Source organism: Capsicum annuum, chromosome 4 (assembly GCF_002878395.1).
Source record: "Capsicum annuum cultivar UCD-10X-F1 chromosome 4, UCD10Xv1.1, whole genome shotgun sequence".
Taxonomy (NCBI): Eukaryota; Viridiplantae; Streptophyta; class Magnoliopsida; order Solanales; family Solanaceae; genus Capsicum; species Capsicum annuum.
The window spans coordinates 211362262-211383685 of NC_061114.1; the positions used below are offsets into that span (position 1 = coordinate 211362262).

General features: G+C 30.4%; 2 protein-coding genes across 7 annotated transcripts; both read right to left on the reverse strand.

Moving 5' to 3' along the window:
• Positions 1 to 6465: 6465 nt before the first annotated feature.
• On the reverse strand, positions 6466 to 7264 carry LOC107869513. The gene has a single exon (XM_016716047.2). The coding sequence runs from the start codon at positions 7195 to 7197 to the stop codon at positions 6706 to 6708; it is 492 nt and encodes a 163-aa protein (XP_016571533.2). The 5' UTR covers positions 7198 to 7264; the 3' UTR covers positions 6466 to 6705.
• A 4043-nt stretch (positions 7265 to 11307) lies between these two features.
• On the reverse strand, positions 11308 to 19530 carry LOC107867445 (39S ribosomal protein L41, mitochondrial). 6 transcript variants are annotated; one of them, XM_047410967.1, is made up of 6 exons: positions 19374 to 19503; positions 18056 to 18247; positions 16597 to 16661; positions 15890 to 15925; positions 12205 to 12247; positions 11573 to 11663 (listed from the first exon to the last, which is right to left on the reverse strand). In XM_047410967.1, exons 2-5 carry the CDS (start codon positions 18198 to 18200, stop codon positions 12227 to 12229), a joined length of 267 nt encoding a protein of 88 aa, XP_047266923.1. In that variant the 5' UTR covers positions 18201 to 18247; positions 19374 to 19503; the 3' UTR covers positions 11573 to 11663; positions 12205 to 12226. The 6 variants fall into 6 exon arrangements, with proteins under 6 accessions (XP_016569173.1, XP_016569172.1, XP_016569178.1 ...); XM_016713687.2 differs by lacking the exon at positions 12205 to 12247 and having other exon boundaries at positions 11308 to 11663; positions 18056 to 18230; XM_016713686.2 differs by lacking the exon at positions 12205 to 12247 and having other exon boundaries at positions 11308 to 11663.
• Positions 19531 to 21424: the final 1894 nt, after the last annotated feature.

Genomic DNA, 21424 nt, shown 5'->3' on the forward strand with positions numbered 1-21424 from the left:
GTCTATCGGCTTTCAAATACGTACTATAAACATCATATGCATACACGATTTTACGACCCTATAATAATTTACAATGTATTTCACATATACTCAGATGAATTATCCATTAGTTTATCTTATGTCATTAATATACCTCACTATCTAATATGTGTATACTATATATATACCTATACATACACACTATCGACTATATCAAGTTATAAATACATACTATATACATCATATACGTACACGAGTATATTATCCAATAATATAATGTGACGTATTTCATATACATACTCTAATGAGTGATCGATTAATTTGATTAGCTTACATTAATTTAACTTCAACATACAGTATATATTATTACTTCTGTCATTTCAAATCAAGGTATTCAATATGTTTTGATAGATTCTACTAGGTTTTGACTATATCGTTCATCAATCGATCACTACATCATATATATATATATATGAATTCTTGAATGCGTACTATATACATCACATCCACAAGTATATTACCTTATAACAGAACACGTTCATTATATTCTGATGAATCATCGGTTATATATTACATTATTATGACTACAATAGTAGCATAATATCATTATCTCAACGGTATGATATATATATACACATATTCATTATACAAAGATTATGCATGTTTAACGTCATTTAACGTATATACAAAGGAAAATATTTATTTTATATATTGAAACATAAGTAAAAGATAAAGATTATGTTTAACGTAATTTGTTTATTTTATTTGATATATTTTTTAGTGTAATTTTTTCACAAAATCTAAGATTGATTGATTTTTATTATTAGTATTATATTGGTTATCAACTACGTGTGATCAATATAATTTCAAAAAATAATATATTAGATTATACATATAATTAATATTTAATAAAAACCGACCACAAGTGGTCAGTTTACTAAATATTTTTTAATACCAAAATCGACCACATGTGGCCGATTTTATAAAATTATTTTTTTTTGGAAATTCCAAAATCGACCACAAGTGGTCGATTTTTTAAAAGTATTTTTATTTTTTATTTTTATTAAAATTATTTTCTTTTTATTTTAATTAAAAACCGACCAAAAGTGGACGGTTTTTTAAATAATTTTTATTTTAATTAAAAATCGACCACAAGTGGTTGGTTTTTTAAAATTATTTTCTATTTATTTTAATTAAAACCGACCGAATGTGGTCGGTTTTTTAAAATTATTTTTTTTTATATTAAAAATCGACTATTTAAAAATATAATTAAAAATTATTTTTAATGTCGTCGGTTTTTAAAAATACTTTTTAATTATATTTTTTAAATAAAACTGACCACAAGTGATCTTTTTTATTTTTTAAAATTTTTATAATAATTAATATAAAAATTATTGAAATGATTATTTTGAAATTTTAAAATATAAAACCGACCACATGTGATCGCTTTTTTAAAAAAATATTTTTAAAAAAAAATAAAAATTCGACCACATGTGGTCGGTTTTTTTCGACCACAATCTGTGGTCGATTTTTTGTGGCCGATTTTCCTATTTTTTTAGTAGCGAATCTGGCTGATTTATTCTCCAAGTCTCCTCCAACTGCAACTTTCAAGAAGATGGTGCACAAGATCGGGATGCAATGGTTCAAGAATGTTCTCATTAGCGGGAGTTAATGCGCGTTGTGCTCTTTTTCCCTTACGAGGTTTTGTCCCACTGAGTTTTCCTCGTAAGGTTTTTAATGAGGTAGCCTATATGCGTATTATTAGAGATGTGTACTCTTTTTCCTTCACTAGATTTTTTTTTTCCACTGAATTTTTTCTAGTAAGGTTTTAACGAGACATGCATATTATTTATCAATTATACATTTAAGGGGGAGTGTTATAAATATATTACCATATATAGTGATTGTCTAATTTACTATATAGAGTGAATGTCTACTTTACCTAAATGTTTATTTATGTAAAAGTTAGAAACATCAAAGTTAGTTTTCTCTATAAATAAAGAGTTTTCTTCGTTGTAATTCACTTCTCAAGAATCCTCATAAAAAATAAAGAAATCTCTTCTCTTCTCTCTATTCTTCTTCTTTATTTTATATTTCATAACAAATTTGTTATTTGCTCAACTTTTTCTATCATTAAAATTGATGATCAAATGCATTTGAGGGATATTTCAAGTGAATGACCTAGAGTCTTCCGAGCAACTTTCACTATAATTATTCCACAAAAAAACACATATTTTCTAGTTTGTCCCATCGATGAAAAGTTGAATTGAAATAGTCTAATTGTAGACTAATACGAGGCCCAAATAGAACCAGATACCCAGTCAACCAAACAAATCTTAGGTTTTACTCTTAGTTACATTCAAAGTCATCCTTTGTGATGTGTTAAGAGTGATTCATTTGGACCCACAAAGACACTCCCTAACCTCTCGATTCAATTTATATCGTATTTTTTACTTTCTATAAATTAATTTAATTAATTTTTTAATCAGTTAAATTGAATTAAATCAACCTAATAACAATAACATATCTAATGTAATTTCACAAATGAAGTTTAAAGAGGACAGTATGTACACAAATTTTATTCTTCCTTAAAAAAGAAAGGGAGATTGTTTATGATACACTCTCGACTCTTTAAATCTGATCAAGAAATATCTTAAACTAAAATTTATAAATATTCAAACTTATAGATAAATTACTGTATTTTTATATTAATATGATGAACAAGATATACTTTGAAATATTTATTAAATTTTACATTATTTAAATTTTAAAAAATATTCTTACGGGGAGTAACATATTAATGAATTCATGAGACGAGCTGGCATAATTTCAAGTGTTTCAGAGAAAACAAATCTTCAACATGGAAAATATAGTGCAATTGTCGACAGACAAAAAGAGAGGGTGGACCAAACTTGGCCTTGCCTAATGTGATGGCACGCTAATTATGGTCCTTTTTCTTTGGATAGCAGTAAAGCATATTAAGCTTAGCGATAAAGTCAGAAATTTAAATTAAAATTTGAATTTATGTTGGTTAAATTTTAAAAATTATATTAATCCAAAAAGAAAGAGACAAAACCATATTTATATAATATAATATTAATTTTTCCACAAAGAGAATTCGATCTTGGGCTTCACTAAATTAAAGGTAGCTAGCTGCGTAAGTTCCTGCTAACAAGAAACAAAATCAGAAAGCAAATTTGCCACCTATACCTGCCCTATTTGTTTCTTTATGTTCCCATTTACTACGTGGGTGTCTTATTTTTTATTTCTTAGTTTCTATTTTTTTATTTCGTATTGTTTTTATTTCCTGTATTTCATATGTCTCTGATTTTTATTTTATTATTTCTTATTACTTATTTCGGTTATGTCATTCATCCCCTTATTTATTATCCTTTATCTTGAGCCGAGGGTCTATCGGAAATAGTCTCTCTACTTCTTTGGAGGCAGCGGTATGGACTACGTACATCTTACCCTCCCCAGACCCCACGTTGTGGGAATACACTGGATTTGTTGTTGTTGTTCCCATTTAGCTCTGTATATAGGATAGTTTTATAAAATTGGAATACACGATTAATATAACATTTCTTCTATACATTTTCTCAACAGCTCTAAAAAGTAAGCATACTATATTCAAGTTGCTACAACAACAATTACACATAGTGTCGTGTCTTCTTACAAGTGAAGTTTGAAAATGATAGAATATATGCAGATCTTGTCTCTACATATTTAAGGTAGAAAGACATTTTTTGATACACGTTCTTTGACTCAAAAAAATGTAATCGAAGCAGAAAAAACACATAATTATATTGAAACATGCAAATATACGTCATGCAGTGTAGAGTATGAAACTAAAGAATTATTAGTAAACCACTTTACTGCGCACTCAAATTCTTTAATGATCTTCTGTGCAGTACTATATAGGAGTAGTATATTATTTAACTTTGATAAATATAAATGTAGAGGAAAGTGCTGAGAACTTACAGTAGCTAGGGTTCATAATATAATTTTCTTAGTTGTCATGGAAAATGTTAGTACTTTTGATTACTTTTTTGCAACAAAAGTAAGTTACGTAATGAATAAAAAAATAGTACTAGTAATAATAAAGTAAGCTGTGAAAAACAAATTAAAAAAAAAGTCAATTTGATATATTAAAGCTCCCGTTATGTATGAAGTTCTGAGAAGGGCCGAGCCACATGGGTCAATTATACGCAACCTTACTTTGCATTTCTGTAAGAGACTGGTTCCACGATTTGAACCACTCCTTATGACATGACGACAATTTTGTCAGTTACTCCAAGACAATTCTTTTTATAAAAAAATAAAATACATCAGTAATAATTGATTTTCTTATCAACTAACCAATTCAGATGAGTTATTTAAATAGGGATAGCTTTTAAGTTAGAATATGAAGTTTCTTGGAGAGATCTTTTTGACACATGACTTGATCACCAGCCAAGCAACAGTACAAGTTTGGTGTTATGTAAGAAAAAAAAAAATATTTTGTCTCATCATTAACCTCATATATAACAAAAATGTATTCTACTAATTAACTGGTTTGAACTGCATAACAACGAATCATAAGATTTTTTTAAATGATGTGGTGGCTACTAAATTTTGGGTAAGTACAATGATTTGCCAGTCTTTTTCCATTTTTCTACTGCTATTTGCATGTCTCTAGCTTCAGTGTGTATGACAACAATTTCAAGTTAATATATAATAATAATTGAATTTTCCGTTAAAGATTTATAGTGTAAACGCCATTGAGTTCACGTGAATTCACATGTTATTTTACTTATCTACTCGTGGCCCGTGGCTAGATATTTTGTGGTTCTCCTTTTCTTCTAACTACATCTTTGTGTATATATATGTCTTGTCACAATTTACAATCCAAGCTCATGACACGTATTGTCTGTTTTGGCTCATTAAACTCAATAGATTTGTCCCTTGAGCTCGATGCTAAAAGTGCACTCCCTATATAAAGTCGTGTGTTATGTCTTGTAGAACTTTTCACTTTTCTCCAATCTGATGTAGAATTCATGTAAGGTATCAAATACACCCCTTCCTTAGAAGTCTAATGACCAACCTATAAACTTGTGTTGATATATATATATACTTTCTCCGTCTCAAATTTTCTATTTTGATTTCTCATTTTACTTGTCATTTTTCATTAATTAAGACAAGATAATTTTTTTTTCTTTTTTTACCCTTAGTATTAATTGTTTTTTCTCCAAATTAAAATATAAACATCATTTATTAGGGGTACGATGGTAAAATAATCATGTTATTAATTATTTTTTTTAATCAATTATAATATCAAATTGGGACGAGTAATATGGGACAAAGGAGTATAATCCTTCTTTATTGGTTAATCACACATAGTTCTCACAAGTCTTTTATTGGTTTCTCTCAATTAATTAATTATACAATATTCAAGAAAGCTTCCCTCGTTCACATATAACTAGAGCCTAGATGCATGAATATATTGAACATTTTATTGTACATGCATTCATATATACCAAAAACAAATTGAGATTTTAGGTTAACAATATGTGTGCCGTTTTATGGGCTCGAGAAAGAAAAACAATCTAGATGTAATCCATTTTTTTAATTAAAAGAAATAAGACTGTGTATTTACATTAGCTTCTAGCTATTTTTCCAAAATTATTAGTACAAGCGAAATTAAATTTCTTGGGATGAATAATTTCCACATAACTTATACATGAAATCGTGACTACTTTACTTTACAAATACATGAACAAGAAACATCTCATTTTGATGAAATAAAATTTTCAATTTTCATTTACTTGGTGACGTTACACATCTATCATAGCATCAGAAATGTGAAATGCAGCTCGCCCTCTCAATTTACATGACATTTTAAAAATCAAAACATATTTTTCATCTCAATAGTTTGAAGCTTGATTACAAAAGAACCGATTGATATTTTATATAATTACTGAAAATCATAATTTTGAATCTGTCAAGACATAATTAACTCCTAATACATCCAATGAAGATGATTTTTTCGTAAAGATACATAACTAGCTCCCGCTACATTTTTTTCGATTTTGGAAATGTCGAGATACATAATACATTCAATAAAGATACAATTTTTCCTTTGTAAAGATACAAACTAGCTCCCGGTACATTTTTGCTAATTTTGGATCTGTCAATACATATTTAGCTCCTGATAAACCCAATGAAGATATATAATTAGTTGGGATCTTTTTAATTACTTTATAAGGATAGATATTTGTGTAAATATGAAAAGTTGTACGTTTATGTTATTTTTCCAAATTTCAATAACATTGACAACATTTTACCATGTTATGTCCCACTTATTTGGTAAAAAATCCATAAAGATATACTCTTATATTTTTGAAACTTCATTTATTTTTAGAGTAATTTTAACGCATCATGAAGTGTATTCATATTTTTTAAATTCTATGCCAAATCAAATTTCATCACGTAAATTGGACGGGGGAATAATCAAAACTGAAAATTGTTGTGTATATTGATCAAAAGTGGTTGCTTTTTCTTGCAAGCACACCCATGAATTCCAAAGATCATACATATATATGTGTCCCTATGTACTTCGTATATCTTTTTCTTAATTTTGTATAATTAATTTACCTAACCTAAACTAAAAAAAAAAACAATTAATACAACAAATCTCATAAAAAGAGAAGAAGAAAAATAAAATAAAATAAAATAAAATAAAAATTCTCATGCTGCAGTAATTCTAAATCTTGTTATAACCCTTTCTCTCATTGTTCTTGAATGTGCCAATCCTTCATCCTTTCTACTTCTCTTTGGATTTAGCAATTTTGAAAAAAATCCTTCTTTCTTTTTCTTGTTTCCATTGCTATTTTCTTCCAACATAACTCCACCATCTCTTCTTCTCATAATCAAAGCCAATGATCTACTCTTCATGAGCACATTATTGTTGTTTGTGCTTGTTCTATAACGAGGTGGAGATGAACAGGAGGACACGTCTGAAGAGGAGGACAAAGATGACAAAGAAGAAGAAGAAGAAGAAGAATTAGTAATAGTGGTCGTATTACTTCTTGAAAGCAGAGAGAGTTTTTCACTAAGGCAAACGGAACAGACTCCAGGGTTTTGCTTGTGTTTTGGATGCTTCTTGCATATTATAGTAGAACTGGATTTTGATTTGCTTTTGTTCATTTGCTTGAACAATCTCCTTGTATTATTTTCCATGTTTTTGATCTCCTTTCTTGGAAATGGCTACGAGTATTTATAATAATGTTTTATAGAATGAGAAAGGTTGGCATAAGAGGTTTCTATGATAGTTCATGGGAGGTTCGTAATGTGGTTCATTTAAATGACTTTTTTGACCTGTTAATTGTTATGTCACTTTTTTTTGAAAAGTCTGGTACATGCATGGCCCAATATGCACGGCTGGAAAATTTGGCACTGGTTGGGAATTAGGAAAATGTTATAAATTATATATACATACGTACAAAAGAGATTCATAATCTGAAAAATAATAAATATTATCTGATACAACGATAATTAAACATCTTATTATCTAAATGGCTTGGACTTGAGCCGGATCGCAATCTGAATTAAAGATTTTATTTTTATATTTATGTCTTTTTAAAAAATAATAATACAGAATTCTGTTAAAACAAAATGGTTGTGTCTATTCAAAATAGTTGTATCTATTCGGAGCTTATAAATACAAATGAAAATCCAGAAATAGTGTATTCAATTTGCAAATATATTTTCAAATTTTCTTAGATCTTGATAGAGAATTTCTTGTGATTCCTGAAAAATATACGGATAATAACTCTTGAAAGGATGTGATTTTTTACGCCTCAAAGCAGTAATTTTTTGTTTTTCATCTTATTTCTTCTAACAAGTTGTAACTTCAATTATTTTTTTTTACATTATTTGATTATTTAAACCATGACTACAAATAATTTTATATAAAATATGATATTAATAACTTAAAATATAAAAGTAAATTAATATATATATATATAATAAACGACAATAAGCAGGCACATCGATATTACTCTTAATAATAAAGGAGATAAGCAGGCAACTGTTCGACATACCTGCTTCAGCTGCTTCAACCGTAATTTTACTATTTCACCCCTAATTAATTATTATAAGCAATTTAAGTATTAATAAATTAATAATATTTAATAAAAAATAAATTAGACATAAAATAATAAATTAACTCTTGATATTTTAAATTAATTTGATGTCTTATATGAGACTCATTTAAATTTTATTCACAAGTATTTTGACATAAAATGATAAATTAACTCTTGATATTTAAATTAATTTGGTGTTTTATATGAGACTCATTTAAATTTTATTCACAAGTATTTTTTATAATAATTTTGTTTTATCAATTTTAATTAATTGTTATAAGTTATTTAAGATATTTCTATTTTGTTGTTTATTTCTATTTTGTTGTTTCAATCGTAATTTTATGCTATCACCCTAATTAATTTTTATCGTCTTCTAAGCATTAAATTTTTTTTATAACATTTCATAAAAAGGATAAAATACACACAAAATGATATGTCAACATAAAATGTTTATTTGACTATCGAAATTATATTAGTGTCACAGAAATTACGATGGAGCAGAGGAATACATAAAGTAACATATATTATATAAAAATGAGAAGACACGTAAACTGAGACTGAGAGAGTATTAATATTTTATTGAAAAATTATGTTAAAAGCATTATAAATCGCATATTTAACAACTTAAAAATATAAAAGATATAAAATATTCAATTGACACTCGAGCTTATATTAGTATCACTTGAAAATTAGTATCACTTGAATTGAAATAGAAGAAAAAGTAATGCATATAACAATAATTAAAAATTTAAATTATTTTAATGACTGATTATCTAAACTATATTTGTGTCACATAAATTAAGATAAAAAATTAATATATATTGGGCTCGTGCTGTCTAGTATATAATAAATGGCAATAAGCAGGCACATCTTCGACATGCTTGTTTGTGTTGCCTGCTTCAGCTGCTTGAATCGTAATTTTACTATAGTACCCCTAATTAATTACTATATGTTATTTAAGTATTAAAATATTTATAATATTTAATAAAAAAAATAAAAACATAAACATAAAATAATAAATTAACTTTTAATTTTTTAAACTAATTGATGTCTTATATGAGACTCATTTATGTTTTTTCCACAAGTATTTTTTATAGTAATTTTATTATATTACTTCTAATTAGTTATTATAAGTCATTTAAGACATGTCTTCTTCGCTGCTTCAATCGTGAGTTTATTATATCACCCCTAATTAATTATTATGATCGCATTAGAAAATTAATAATATTTCATATAAAACATCTGATTGAATATCAAAATTATATTAGTGACACATAGACTAATTTTCGAAATTGTATCAGTGTCACTTAAATTGGAATAGAAGAAAAAAATATTATACATCACAATAATTAAAAATTAAAATTATTTTAATAATTAATTATCTAAATTATATTTGTATCACATAAATTGAATTGAGATTAAAAAAAAAAACATATACTACCTAAACGCTGACCAACATCTTAACATGTGGTTTTTCACCATTGGAAACTTTTCGTACATTTTTCAAATATTTTAAATTTTAATCTAAAAATATTAATTTAACTTAAAAATTAATAATTTGAGAAAAACAAAAAATCTGGAAAATATTTTGCGATTATACTTATCAACGTGTCTTTGTAAGTAAATCCATAAGAAAGAGGGGAAAATTTTGCTGAGTCGGTGCTAAAAGACATATATCCGTGGAAGCTTTTCTTAGGTGGGACAAGCGTGGAAATTGACTCTCTTAATTATACTTTGAATTTGATAAGAGTAACTATATACCATGGGTACTAGTAAAACTTGTTATACATGTATATCTTTAAGTTATAATTATTTCATTGTTTTTTGTTCGCAATTAGTAATATCAAATATGGTTTTTCATTTTGCACGTTTAGTTCTGTCTTTTGTTGTTGTGCCTGTATTTTCTTTTTAAAATTTGTTGGAGGCACCTAAGGTATGATTTTCATTTTGCACGTCTATCTTCCTGTACTTCGTACCCGACGTTAAAACTAGATACTTTCTCCATTCAAAAATAAACAAATTTAAATGAATGACATTTTCAACGATGTATTAATTAATTTTTTTCCCAAAATGACTCACCTTTAATTTATTTTTTTACAACTATCTCTAGTTTGAGAAAAAGCTCGAAAAAAATAAAAGGGCAATCTCAACAGATTTATCTTTTAATTAACTTTTTTTAAGGGCACGTGTCACACCCCAAAAATTTACTTATTTCTATTTATTTGGAATGGAGGAAGCATTAAGAAGTCATAAGTTGGAGAAGACCTCTCTTGTTGGCTCGAGAATTTGTTGTATACTAAGGGTGTGTTTAATATGAATATGAATTGAAAATATTTTCCCTCGAAAATGCTTTCCTAAATTTTTTTCCAAACACACCCTTAAGGTAAACTTGTTTATATCACGTCCATACTTGATATGAATGTAATAGCAAAGAGCAAACGTATATATTTGAGCTTTTGTTATCCAACATTGATCCAAATTTTCTGTTGGTAACATTTTCTATTCATTCTTACACTTCTATTAACAAACCATCTCATATTTGACCTTGTCTAAATGGAGCTCCTGTGTGAAATGGAGGCACTCCACGTGCACATACTTTTGATAAAATGTCCAAAATTATCTTTCTACTTTTGACTATGATTTAAAACTACCTCAAAGTTGGAACTTCATTAGGGGTCGAAAGCAAAAATGAAATTTTCCCAACAACTAAGGTAAAGTATTAGATCAAACGTCAAATGGACGCCCAAAATTTAAAAATAGAAGTAAGACAGCCAAGTTTCTATGTTGAACATTTTTTACCCCTTTACAAGTGGCTTGTTTATTATATTTCAAGAAATACACATGGAGGACTTCAAATTAAAACTTATATTTCTCCTCTTCCAATGTTATTGTCAATAAAATACTATATTGGTGAAAATGGAATATTTGAAAAAGAAGAGCACAAGTCAGTGCACCTACCATATCACGCCTTGTATCTTTTTTGCAGAAAAGGTTCTCCCTTTTAAGTATCTTATTTGAACCTAATCACAGCAAAGATAGCTTTGTTTAAACTTAGAAGCTTCAAAATATTATTCCTCCTACTTCTGCCAGTTATTCCAATCTACTGATATTATTCCAATCCTAACAACCTCGCTGTCTTCTGGTCAAAGGGGGTATCTGGGGAGGGTAGAGTGTACGCTAAAGTTGTTTCCGATAGACCCTGGAGTTTCAACCAAACTAGTTAATCTCCATACATACTGTAGCTACAAGGGTATCCAACAAAAGTGATCATGTCACCCATGACATGTTTAGCTAAAAAAGATGAGTACCTAAAAAAGGAAAAAAAAAAAAAGGCTACTTTTTCATCCCAAGGAAGTAGTCGTTGTAGAGGTGTGCAAGAATGGGGATCAAACAAGTCGCCGCCTTCATGTTTAGCTAGAAAATGAGGGCAGAGAACCTAAATATCATTGAAAATGGGGGGAAGGGTATCATTTTTCTCCTTCTACCTTATTTTGCAGATTCCTTTGCCTCTGTACTTGCAGTTGTAGTTTCTCTTGGGCATTGAGAGACATAAGGTTTCAGCTGAAATCGAAAGAGAAAAGAGAGAGGAATTATTTAAATCAGAAATTGAGTAAATAAAACGTCACAAATTTCATAAAAAATTTCTACGATCTAATGAAACATAGAGCAACTTTTTCCAACACTAGAAAGAGAGACTAGTTTCTCTTACCTAAAACAATATAATATGTTTTTTATGGAATATTCAGCGATAATATCCAGTGATGCAGAGACAGGGATCACTATTCTTAGAAAATAGTGGAAAAGTGAACTCCTGCCAATATTGAATGTCAAGAGGAGAGCTTGCATCACAGAACACAAGAAAGTGCAATTTGATAATTGAAAATTTAGCTCATCTACGGGTCATGCTTGAAAAGTCCATGCCTTAATCCATGGGCTAGGACAATGCTGTGTCTAACCTACCTCAAGCACCATGTGTTTAAAGATTTTAAAAGACTTGGAAAAGATTAACGTGATGGAATTACCCAAAGAATGTAAAATATTCGATACTTTTTTAACAAAAAGTGAAAGGATGTAAAGACAAAGCAGAAGGTGGTGATCTAACCAAGTGCTGGGACCATCAGAAATCAAAAGTGACCACGTATTTCCTAGAAGGGAATGAAAGTTGTATAAATCAAAAAGAGCTCATTAATAATACATCAAGCAAAAAAGATAGTGTTATCCTCACAGAAAGTGTCTTGCAGAACTTATGGAAAGTTGGAAACTGGCAGCCTCTAGCTGACCAACGTATTTAGCATCTATATCACTATATCATTATCTACTCTTTTAAGGCTCTTTTTTAAGGCTCTTAGTTCATCTAAGATGCGTCATGGCAAAAGAACAAAGGTAGGAATGAGTAAAATAGCACATCAATTACTTTGATAACCCGATTCCCAAATGATTACAACCAAGCTCTAAATTTGTTAATCATCTCATGGATATAAATAAATTTGAAAGTGAATGATTTCAGTCCCAGTGTGAAGTAATAAATACATCATTTCTACTCTGTAAGGCTCTTAGCCATCAGATACATCAGGGAAAAAAAATAAAGGTAGGAACAGATGAAATAACAACTCTATTACTTTGATAACTATGATTAACAATAGATTACAATCTAATTCCAAATTTATTTACTTTCCCCAATCATCTCATGTGTAGAAATAAAGTTGAAAATGAGTGATTTCCGTCACTGAGTGAATGATAGAATTATAATTAGTTCTTATAAACGACAGATCTTTTACATACTGGTCTGTATAACTTCACAAGGGCCTTATGTGAGGAAACAACAACATTACTTCTCCAAAGGGGGAAAAACGAAAACAAGTAGAGTAATGAAAGAAACTGCAACACATAGATCTGCATAACAGAAAGGATTGTTACACAAATAGATATTCTAGACATTTCTATCTCATTACGAAAACAGAACAAGCTGCAAGCATTTGGTTATCACCCATCCAAAAGTTCGAAACTAAGGGGTCGTTTGGTTGGTGGATCAAGGGATTATAATCCGGGGTTAGATGTGAGATTATTTTATCCTATGTTTCATCAGATTTTTTATTTCAGGATTAGCAATCCCAGAATTGTTTATACCACAATCGTGATATTATTTTTATTGCATGATCAAATTGTGGGATAACAATCCCAGTTTACTAATCTCGGGATGAAATAACAACAACAACAACAAACAACCCAGTTTATTCCCACAAAGTGGGGTCTGGGGAGGGTAAAATGTACGCAGTCCATACCGCTACCTCCGAAGAAGTAGAGAGGCTGTTTCCGATAGACCCCCGGCTCAAGATCTCGGGATGAAACAACAAAATGAATAATTTTCCTTTTTTTCCCCAAGCCTTTCTCCAAAAGTTTCTTAAAGAAAGACAAGATTAATATTAGAATAAAAGTTTATCCCAATTTATCAGGTTCAAACAAACACATGTTTTATATTTTATCCTTTATATCCCATCTTTAGTCCAACGAACCAAACATCTATCAATAAAAGTATATCCACTAAATGCCACTTCATTATTTAATCCCCATAATCCCGAGATAACTTGTTACCAACCAAACCAGCCCTAAGAGACATAAGAACTCCTAGGCTGTTCCCACTCCTAAGAAAAAACACAGTTTGTGGCACAGTCGGTAGGATGTAACAGTACTCTCAAAAGTTAACAAAGTTGTTATCCTTCAGAATATACACGTCTAACTACCTTTTTTCTTTCTTTCTCCCACAAAATGAAAAGAATGAAAGGAGGAAAGTTAAGTTGTACACGACATCTTTTTTTATTAGGAGAGATGCAATAAAACTAGGTTATGATCTTGATAGCAATATATGTTTAATACAGCAAGTATGTGGGAAAATAACTGAGTAGAACTTCTTTTTCATTGGCAAAGCAGATCCAGATCCAAGAGCAGGAGGTACAGTCAGTGTATTCGCAGGGTTAGCTGAGCTGGGAGCAAATACACTGGGTAAATACATACCCACACCGAGTGTTTACACCAAACCAACAAATGCAAGACATGCGTCTTTCACATACAGATTTAGCACTTAACCATGGTTAAGTTATATGTACTTTCCCTTTTAATTGTTAAGGGATAAGGTAACTTTATTGGTTTGATATATACACCCGGCATGGGTAAGTTTTTGCCAGTACACAGTACACTGCATCATTGCTCTCTAAAATATTGGCGCTCTGCCCCTACCTGTGGGCTGCACTTTTAAGACCTATTAGAACTCTTAAGAGTCCTTAGGAGTACATATATTAGCTTTGGTACTAATATATGTGTCTGGGCCAGCTTGCCCGCACCTTGACTAATCACTGCTATTCTTCTACCTCTAGCAAACCACGGCATTAACAATACGGGGTACTATTCCTATTTTAATACATCCTATACAATACTATTCTTATTCTAATAAACCACATTCATTTAATACAACAAACCAAACAGGCGAGAAAAAATAGTGACAACATAACTAATCCCAACATTACTAATAATCCCTATTACGTACTATTCTTATACACCCTACCAAATGATCCTAGGGACTAATAAATTAACTCCTATTTTTCATACAAATTTTCAGTTTGTCTTGGATGCTATTAGCACCATATATTCCAACACTAATCTTAATCAATTCTTTAGTAAGAGAGTTAAAATAGAAAAGGCGTGTGGTATACTCTTTAGCTAGTTTATACGAACAACAGTTGTTTTAGAATCCAACTTTTTGAATACTATTCAAATGTTGATATAGATGAATGTGTTGTAATAATTTTAAAAAATTAACAAGCATACATATGCTTGTACCAGAACATTTACAAATTTAAAAAATTCTTGATTTTAATAAAGAATTCATCACCTCACGAAGCATGAGAATTTACTACTAATATGTCACAAATATTTAAACGAGTTATAATTAGATAACTATTAGAGAAAGTTGTAAGGCTTCCAATGCCTACATAGCCATTATATCATTCTTTTATCATGTATCTCCTTGCTGTCAATCATCAGTATCCTCATTTAACAAGTGTTATTTGCATTCCCGGTACTTGTGCTGATGGGAGACAGTAGGTATTAGGTATTCGTTGAATTAGTCGAGGTGGACACAAGTTGGCCCGGACACCACGGTTCTCAAAATCATCATTACAATGAACGTTATTTTCATTATCATAAACAGTATTTCTAAACTACAAACTATTATAAGAAGGTAGTCTGATAGCCAATTACTAATTTAAGACAGCATTGGAACAAAATATAATGTTAATAGAATTCAGGATTTCTGAAAGAGTTAGGAGGAATCAGATAGGACTTGTGTATATCCCTATTCCTGTTGGTTCGTGCAAGGATGAGACTTGACGGTTGACGCTATACAGTTGAGCAAGCACTGAACTGAAAGAAATAAGGGGAAAGAAAAGAACATTGGACCCATCTATCTTTTTTTAATTAAGTACTACTTAACTACAAATACTGAAATCCAAAAGCAAGACACCATAAGAACACATGTACATGGAAGCAACTGTCAAATAAGAGATTCTACCACTTGCACAAGACAGAGTCTAGAGAAGGAGAGTACACCTTTGCTCTATCTGCCAACTAAGTGGACGAAATGCAGAAACAAATAGTCATCTTTTTTTGTGTTGTAAGGTGACTTCTCAATTGTGGGATGTATTACTAGCAATAATTAGTTTGACTTGGACAATGCCAATCACTAAATATGCTATCTAGCTGGAGTAGGAAAGGAGGAACAAAAGCTCACAAACCAGTTGGAGTATGATCCCAAGCTGCATATGGACTATCTGGATGCAAAGGAATTCAAGATATTTTGAGAACAAAAGCAACCCTATCCAGAAGAAAAAGCTTAATTGTATTCTGCTTTTGCAATTTTTTGTTAAACAAAAGTATATAAGTGACACAAAGACTTTCATACAGTTCCTAGAGTCTCTATAGCTATCTAACAGACTTTTCTGTAGCTTTTACTAGGTTTCATCCCTTCTAACTTTGGCTATAACAGGCCCTGTTGACTTCAATGCAAAAATGTTACCATTTCAAAGAAAAAAGAATAATCACTTAAACCAGGGTGGAAATGGGATGAGGAAAACAGTTTGCTTTGCTTGATTCCCCTTGCAGAAGAAAGAAAAAAGAATCATGGAAAGGCAGAAAGGATGAAGAGATCTAAAGTAATACAATACACTTGCTAAGTTCTAGCTGAACTGTATAACCTAAAACAGGCTAAGACTATAGGCGGAACCACAGGTAAATGAAGAATGAAAGAACATGATCCTCTTTTACTTATAGCAAATTATTTCCAGCGAACTTACTCTTAATGAATATGAACAAGAACAGTGAACGGGTATAATCTTAAGTTTGATTGACCTTCTTCAAGATGAAAAGACTTCAAGTTGAGCAACCAAAAATAGTTTATCAGAGAAAATATTGATTAGTCAATACTTCAGTCAACATTAAGTACCTTGAAGCTGGTCAAATCTGGTACTACGTAGTTAGGCAGCTTCTCTTGAACAATAACATAACCACCTGGAACAAGAAAGAGTGATCCAATATTAGAAATAAACTGAAATGTGTGTGTTTCTATGTGAAGATAAATAATTATCTGATTTTCAGCTTCAGAAAATACTGGAATAAATAGCTTTCAAAAGAGAAGGTATTCAGTAGTTCTACTTCTTTATCACGGGCACATTATGAATGTTGAGATGTAGACAAACATGGACTGGACCACACGAATAAGAAATTTAAAGGCCTCAGCTGAAGCCTAATAACTTGACAGAATGCTGATACAGTGATACTGCAACCACCTAATCTTTTTTACATCAAGGAGACTGGATTTCCAGGTTTGAGCAGATCTAAGATTATCAAGGAGACTGGATTTCCTGGTTTGAGCAGATCTAAGATTATGTTGACAAAACAATCATAGATACGCTTTCCAATAAGACTACTATTTCTCAACATGAACTTAGCAAGAAGAATTACAGATAAAAAATATTATATATTATATCTTCATCCTAAAACCAAAGTTTAACTTATTTATACAACTGGAATTCTATAACAAATCAAACAAAATAGCATGTAATCTCAAAATTTCTAACCTTAGGTGCCCTTTCAGTTGGGGTTTGAGCTTTGAAGGGATTTAATCCCTACACTGAATCCAACACCATCTCATATAATGTGGGATAAGAATGCAGATATTATTAATACATGGACTTAAAACACTTGAATGACTAAAATAGCGCTTGCATTAGTAAGCATTCACCTAGAAATAATCCTTGTATTACAGTCCATGCATATCTAATCTCTGCATTACTAATCCCCTGATTTCTAGTTCTTGCATAACTTACCTCTAAACCAAATGACCCTTTAATCTCATGCATCTTCTAAGGTAACAAAGTAAGTCAGAAGATTTGGTAACTCTTCCTTTTCGGTTTTGATGGATTCATGCCAAACATCACTTGACTCCACAAGATTTAACAGCTCACATAATATTCAGAAATTGGAGAACGGAAAAAAACAAAAGGGATGAAACATAAAATGCAGTATAGGATAGACATCTGGGTAAGCAATCACATAGATAAATCAGATCATAATCTTTACCAAAATATATGAGATGTGAAGGACTGACTACCATTACAAGCTTAACCATAGGCAAGGAAAAAATGGTTTTTATGTGGTACTGGCATAAACATTTCACTCCCGAATAGAATAATGGTGGTGACTGGTGATAGCGCGGTGCAATTTTAGCCTTTACCTATTGCAAGCATCTAATGTACCACATATCTACAGGTAATTGGATACCAAACTAGGACAAAATGAATCATAGAAATTTCTATAAAGCTATATAAAATCTGTTCAAACCAGGAAGAAAAGATAAAAGAATGGTACTTATAGTTCACATTATTTGAATAGAAATTTCAAACCTTTGCGAGTGTGAAAACCAGTAGGCTTGCAATTCTTTCCCTTGTAGAAGCCCCGAGGAACCCGTTTAGTAGTAAGAATATCAAGAGATGAAGTACGCTTTCTTCTGAAAGATCTCCCTAAACCTAATAGCAGTCCCAGCGGCATTGTATAGTCTTCCAATTAAAAGAATTGTACCTAGAGATGACAAAGTACTAACAAAAGGAATATCATATATTTGCATAAGATCAAGATTTAATCTTTGAAGTCACAATCAACTTTTACTTTTTAACCCATAATCACTGGTTTTCTTTTAAAAAAAAAAATCCTCAAAAAAGACCTTAAATATTTGCATATGATCAAGATTTAGATTTTGAATTCATAATCAACATTTACTTTTTAACCCATTATCACCGTTACGGCAACACCTCCCCGAGGTAGTGGTAAGGTCTGCGCACACTTTACCCTCCCCAGACCTCATTTGTGGGATTTTACAGAGTATGTTGTTGTTGTATCACCGTTGTGGCAATCTATTCTTCCAATTATCACTCTAATGTCTTGAGTCACAGATAAAGGGTCTACACTAGGGATAAGCATGTAATCAGGAAATACAAAAACAAGGCAAATCTCGGGCAGTGCCAGGAATTCTATCGAGGAGTTCAACAAAATGCAAAAGATGCTATAGCTAAAAGCTTCTCATTTGTTAAGAATATAAATTAGTTTTTTTACTACTTATACAGTGTAATTTCTGGATCCTTCCCTTAACTTTTGCTCTTTCACTGGGCAAATCCCTAGTGTTAAAAACACAGCTTGAGAAACTCCTCTGTATCTCCATCCACTATTCTCACACTTGTGATCAAAACAACACTATGTACACTGCAAACATTTTGCACATTAAACTGCACATCTCTAAGTTTCTGCGGTAGGTTCCTTACTCTAAAATAAAAGAATTTAAGTTGTGTGTATCGCCAGTGTATAAAATATTCTATACTATCAGCTAAACTTGACTTGCTATTACAGGTTACCATTTTTTTTTAATCTTTATGTAAAAAATTGGGTAAACTGCAATAACATATTAAGTTTACCTGATAGTGTGTGATATTTTATACACTAACAATGTACAAAACTTAAACTAAAAATAAAATTATCTAAACCTAATAAGTCGGAACAGAATTTCACGAAGAAGAAAATGCTCAAAAAAAAAAAACAAATACTCCGAAGTTCCTTTACTGTTACAATTTGCTTCAGAAACACCAAATATATATAAAATAATAACAATAATAAAGCATTAATTTAAGCTCTAGAGCATATAAATCTAGAAATTTAAGCCAGAAAAATTACCAGCTGAAGACGATGTTTGCTTGCCGAGTTGGGAGAAACGAGAAGAAAGACAGCTACCAAGTGATTGAAGAAGGAACTATTGGGCTTTAATATTGTGGGCTTTTGAGAGAAAGCCCAAAACTGGGAATGTCACAGGCCCAAGGAATAATGCCACCCTAGTAACATTCTTACTTGGGCCATTTCATAATAATCGAGAATAATTGAACGAACCGAAACCAAAAAAAATCTAAACTTTAATTAATGAAAATAAATCGCATAAGTATTGTAATTAGATTTGATTTTAGTGTAATATTTTAACGTATTAGTAGCATGAGTACGTACTTAATTTTACTTAGAAGATATATAAGAAAGAAAGAAAAATATACCTTTTCATTAATAAATATCTCATAATCTAGTTCAGACTTCAGAGATACGATCGCACATATAAGATAAAGACCAGATGAAATATGTTCAGAAATTTAGCCGGAAGATCAATATATTCGCTTGTAAAGTGGCTATAAATAGTGTCTTGTTAAGAGTTTTGGATTCTATTATTTCATCCGTTTAAAACGGAATAGCCTACTTTTCTTTTCAATTCGTTCAAAAAAGAATAATCTCTTTCCCTTTTTGACAACATTTTAATTTCAACTTTCCGCGTGACATATTTAAGATCATAAGATTAAAAGACATTTTAGTACATTTGACATAACTTTAATTTAGGACGCCAAGATTCATAATTTTTAAAAATTTTCTTAAATTTTGTGTCAAGTCAAACTATATCATTCTTTTTTATGTGGAGGAAATAATTCACAAGCATTACACTGCAGGTTTTGTATGCACAAAATTCTTAAGATTTAACGTTATAAGTGTGCAAAATCAACCTTCATGTGATATATCAGTTAGTTAATCACATCGATCCCTAGAATAATTCCATTTCTTATCTTAGCTCTCATTGATCAATCGTTGGTTTATTGTTTATTTCTTATTTTGCAATTTATGAGATGTGTTTAAATCATGCAGTTTAGTTTACGTGTTCAAACTGACCATGATTTAAACCAACAAACTGCAATTCAAATCCGTACGAAAAAATAATATTGGAATACAATCCTCTGACATACTTTTGAAAGTGAAAAAAAAATGTAGCTAAAGTATTCTCTTATGAAATCTCAGTTCCCATTGCAATAATTTTATTTTGACTTTGCTGCATGTGAATATAGAAGAAAACGTCAACATCTCTAGTATTTCATAAATGAAAAAGTGTAAAATTTTCTTGATTTTTTTTAATATAACTTGTCCTTGTGTTTTTTTGCCCACTATGAAACACATGTTTCACGCCCAAATTAATTGAATTGTCAATTTGACCATAAGGATTTCTTTAAAAAAAAAACACATCGTTTAAATAATTGTACTTTTATGTAGCGAATAAACGAACAACAAACAATGCTCGTGATGATTGTTTAATTGATACTTTATTGAATCAATGTCACTAAATTATTCTTGAAACAAAAATAAAATCACCTTCTCTCCTATATTAATTTTTAATTTTGTAAGTTCAACATTTCTACTTACATATTTTTCATCTGAACCCTTGAACCCATCAAAAACAGCATTTACCCCTTGACTGTTGACCTTACTTATGTGACAAGGTCATGGTGACTAGGACAAAGAGAGTGCAGTCACTCGCTTGGAGTGCGAGAGGGTTCAATTTTTGACCAATTTTACATTAAAATAATTTTAAAAAATATTAAAATTAAAAAAAATGAAAAAGGGTTCTTTTTTTCCTCCATCTTTTAAATTTAAAAATATTTTTAAAATTTTTTTAAAAAAATAAAAAAGGGTCATTTTTTTTTCTTCCATCTTTTTTAATTTAAAAATATTTTAAAAATTTTTTAAAAAATAAAAATATTTTTTCCCTCCCCACTCCCACACCCCACCCAGCCCCTTCCCACCCCACCTCCAGCCCCCCACCCCACCCCAACACCCCCCACACCCTACCCAGCCCCATCCCACCCCAGCCCAGCCTCTCCCCCCACACACACGTTCACTTTTTATTTTTTATTTTAATTTTCCCT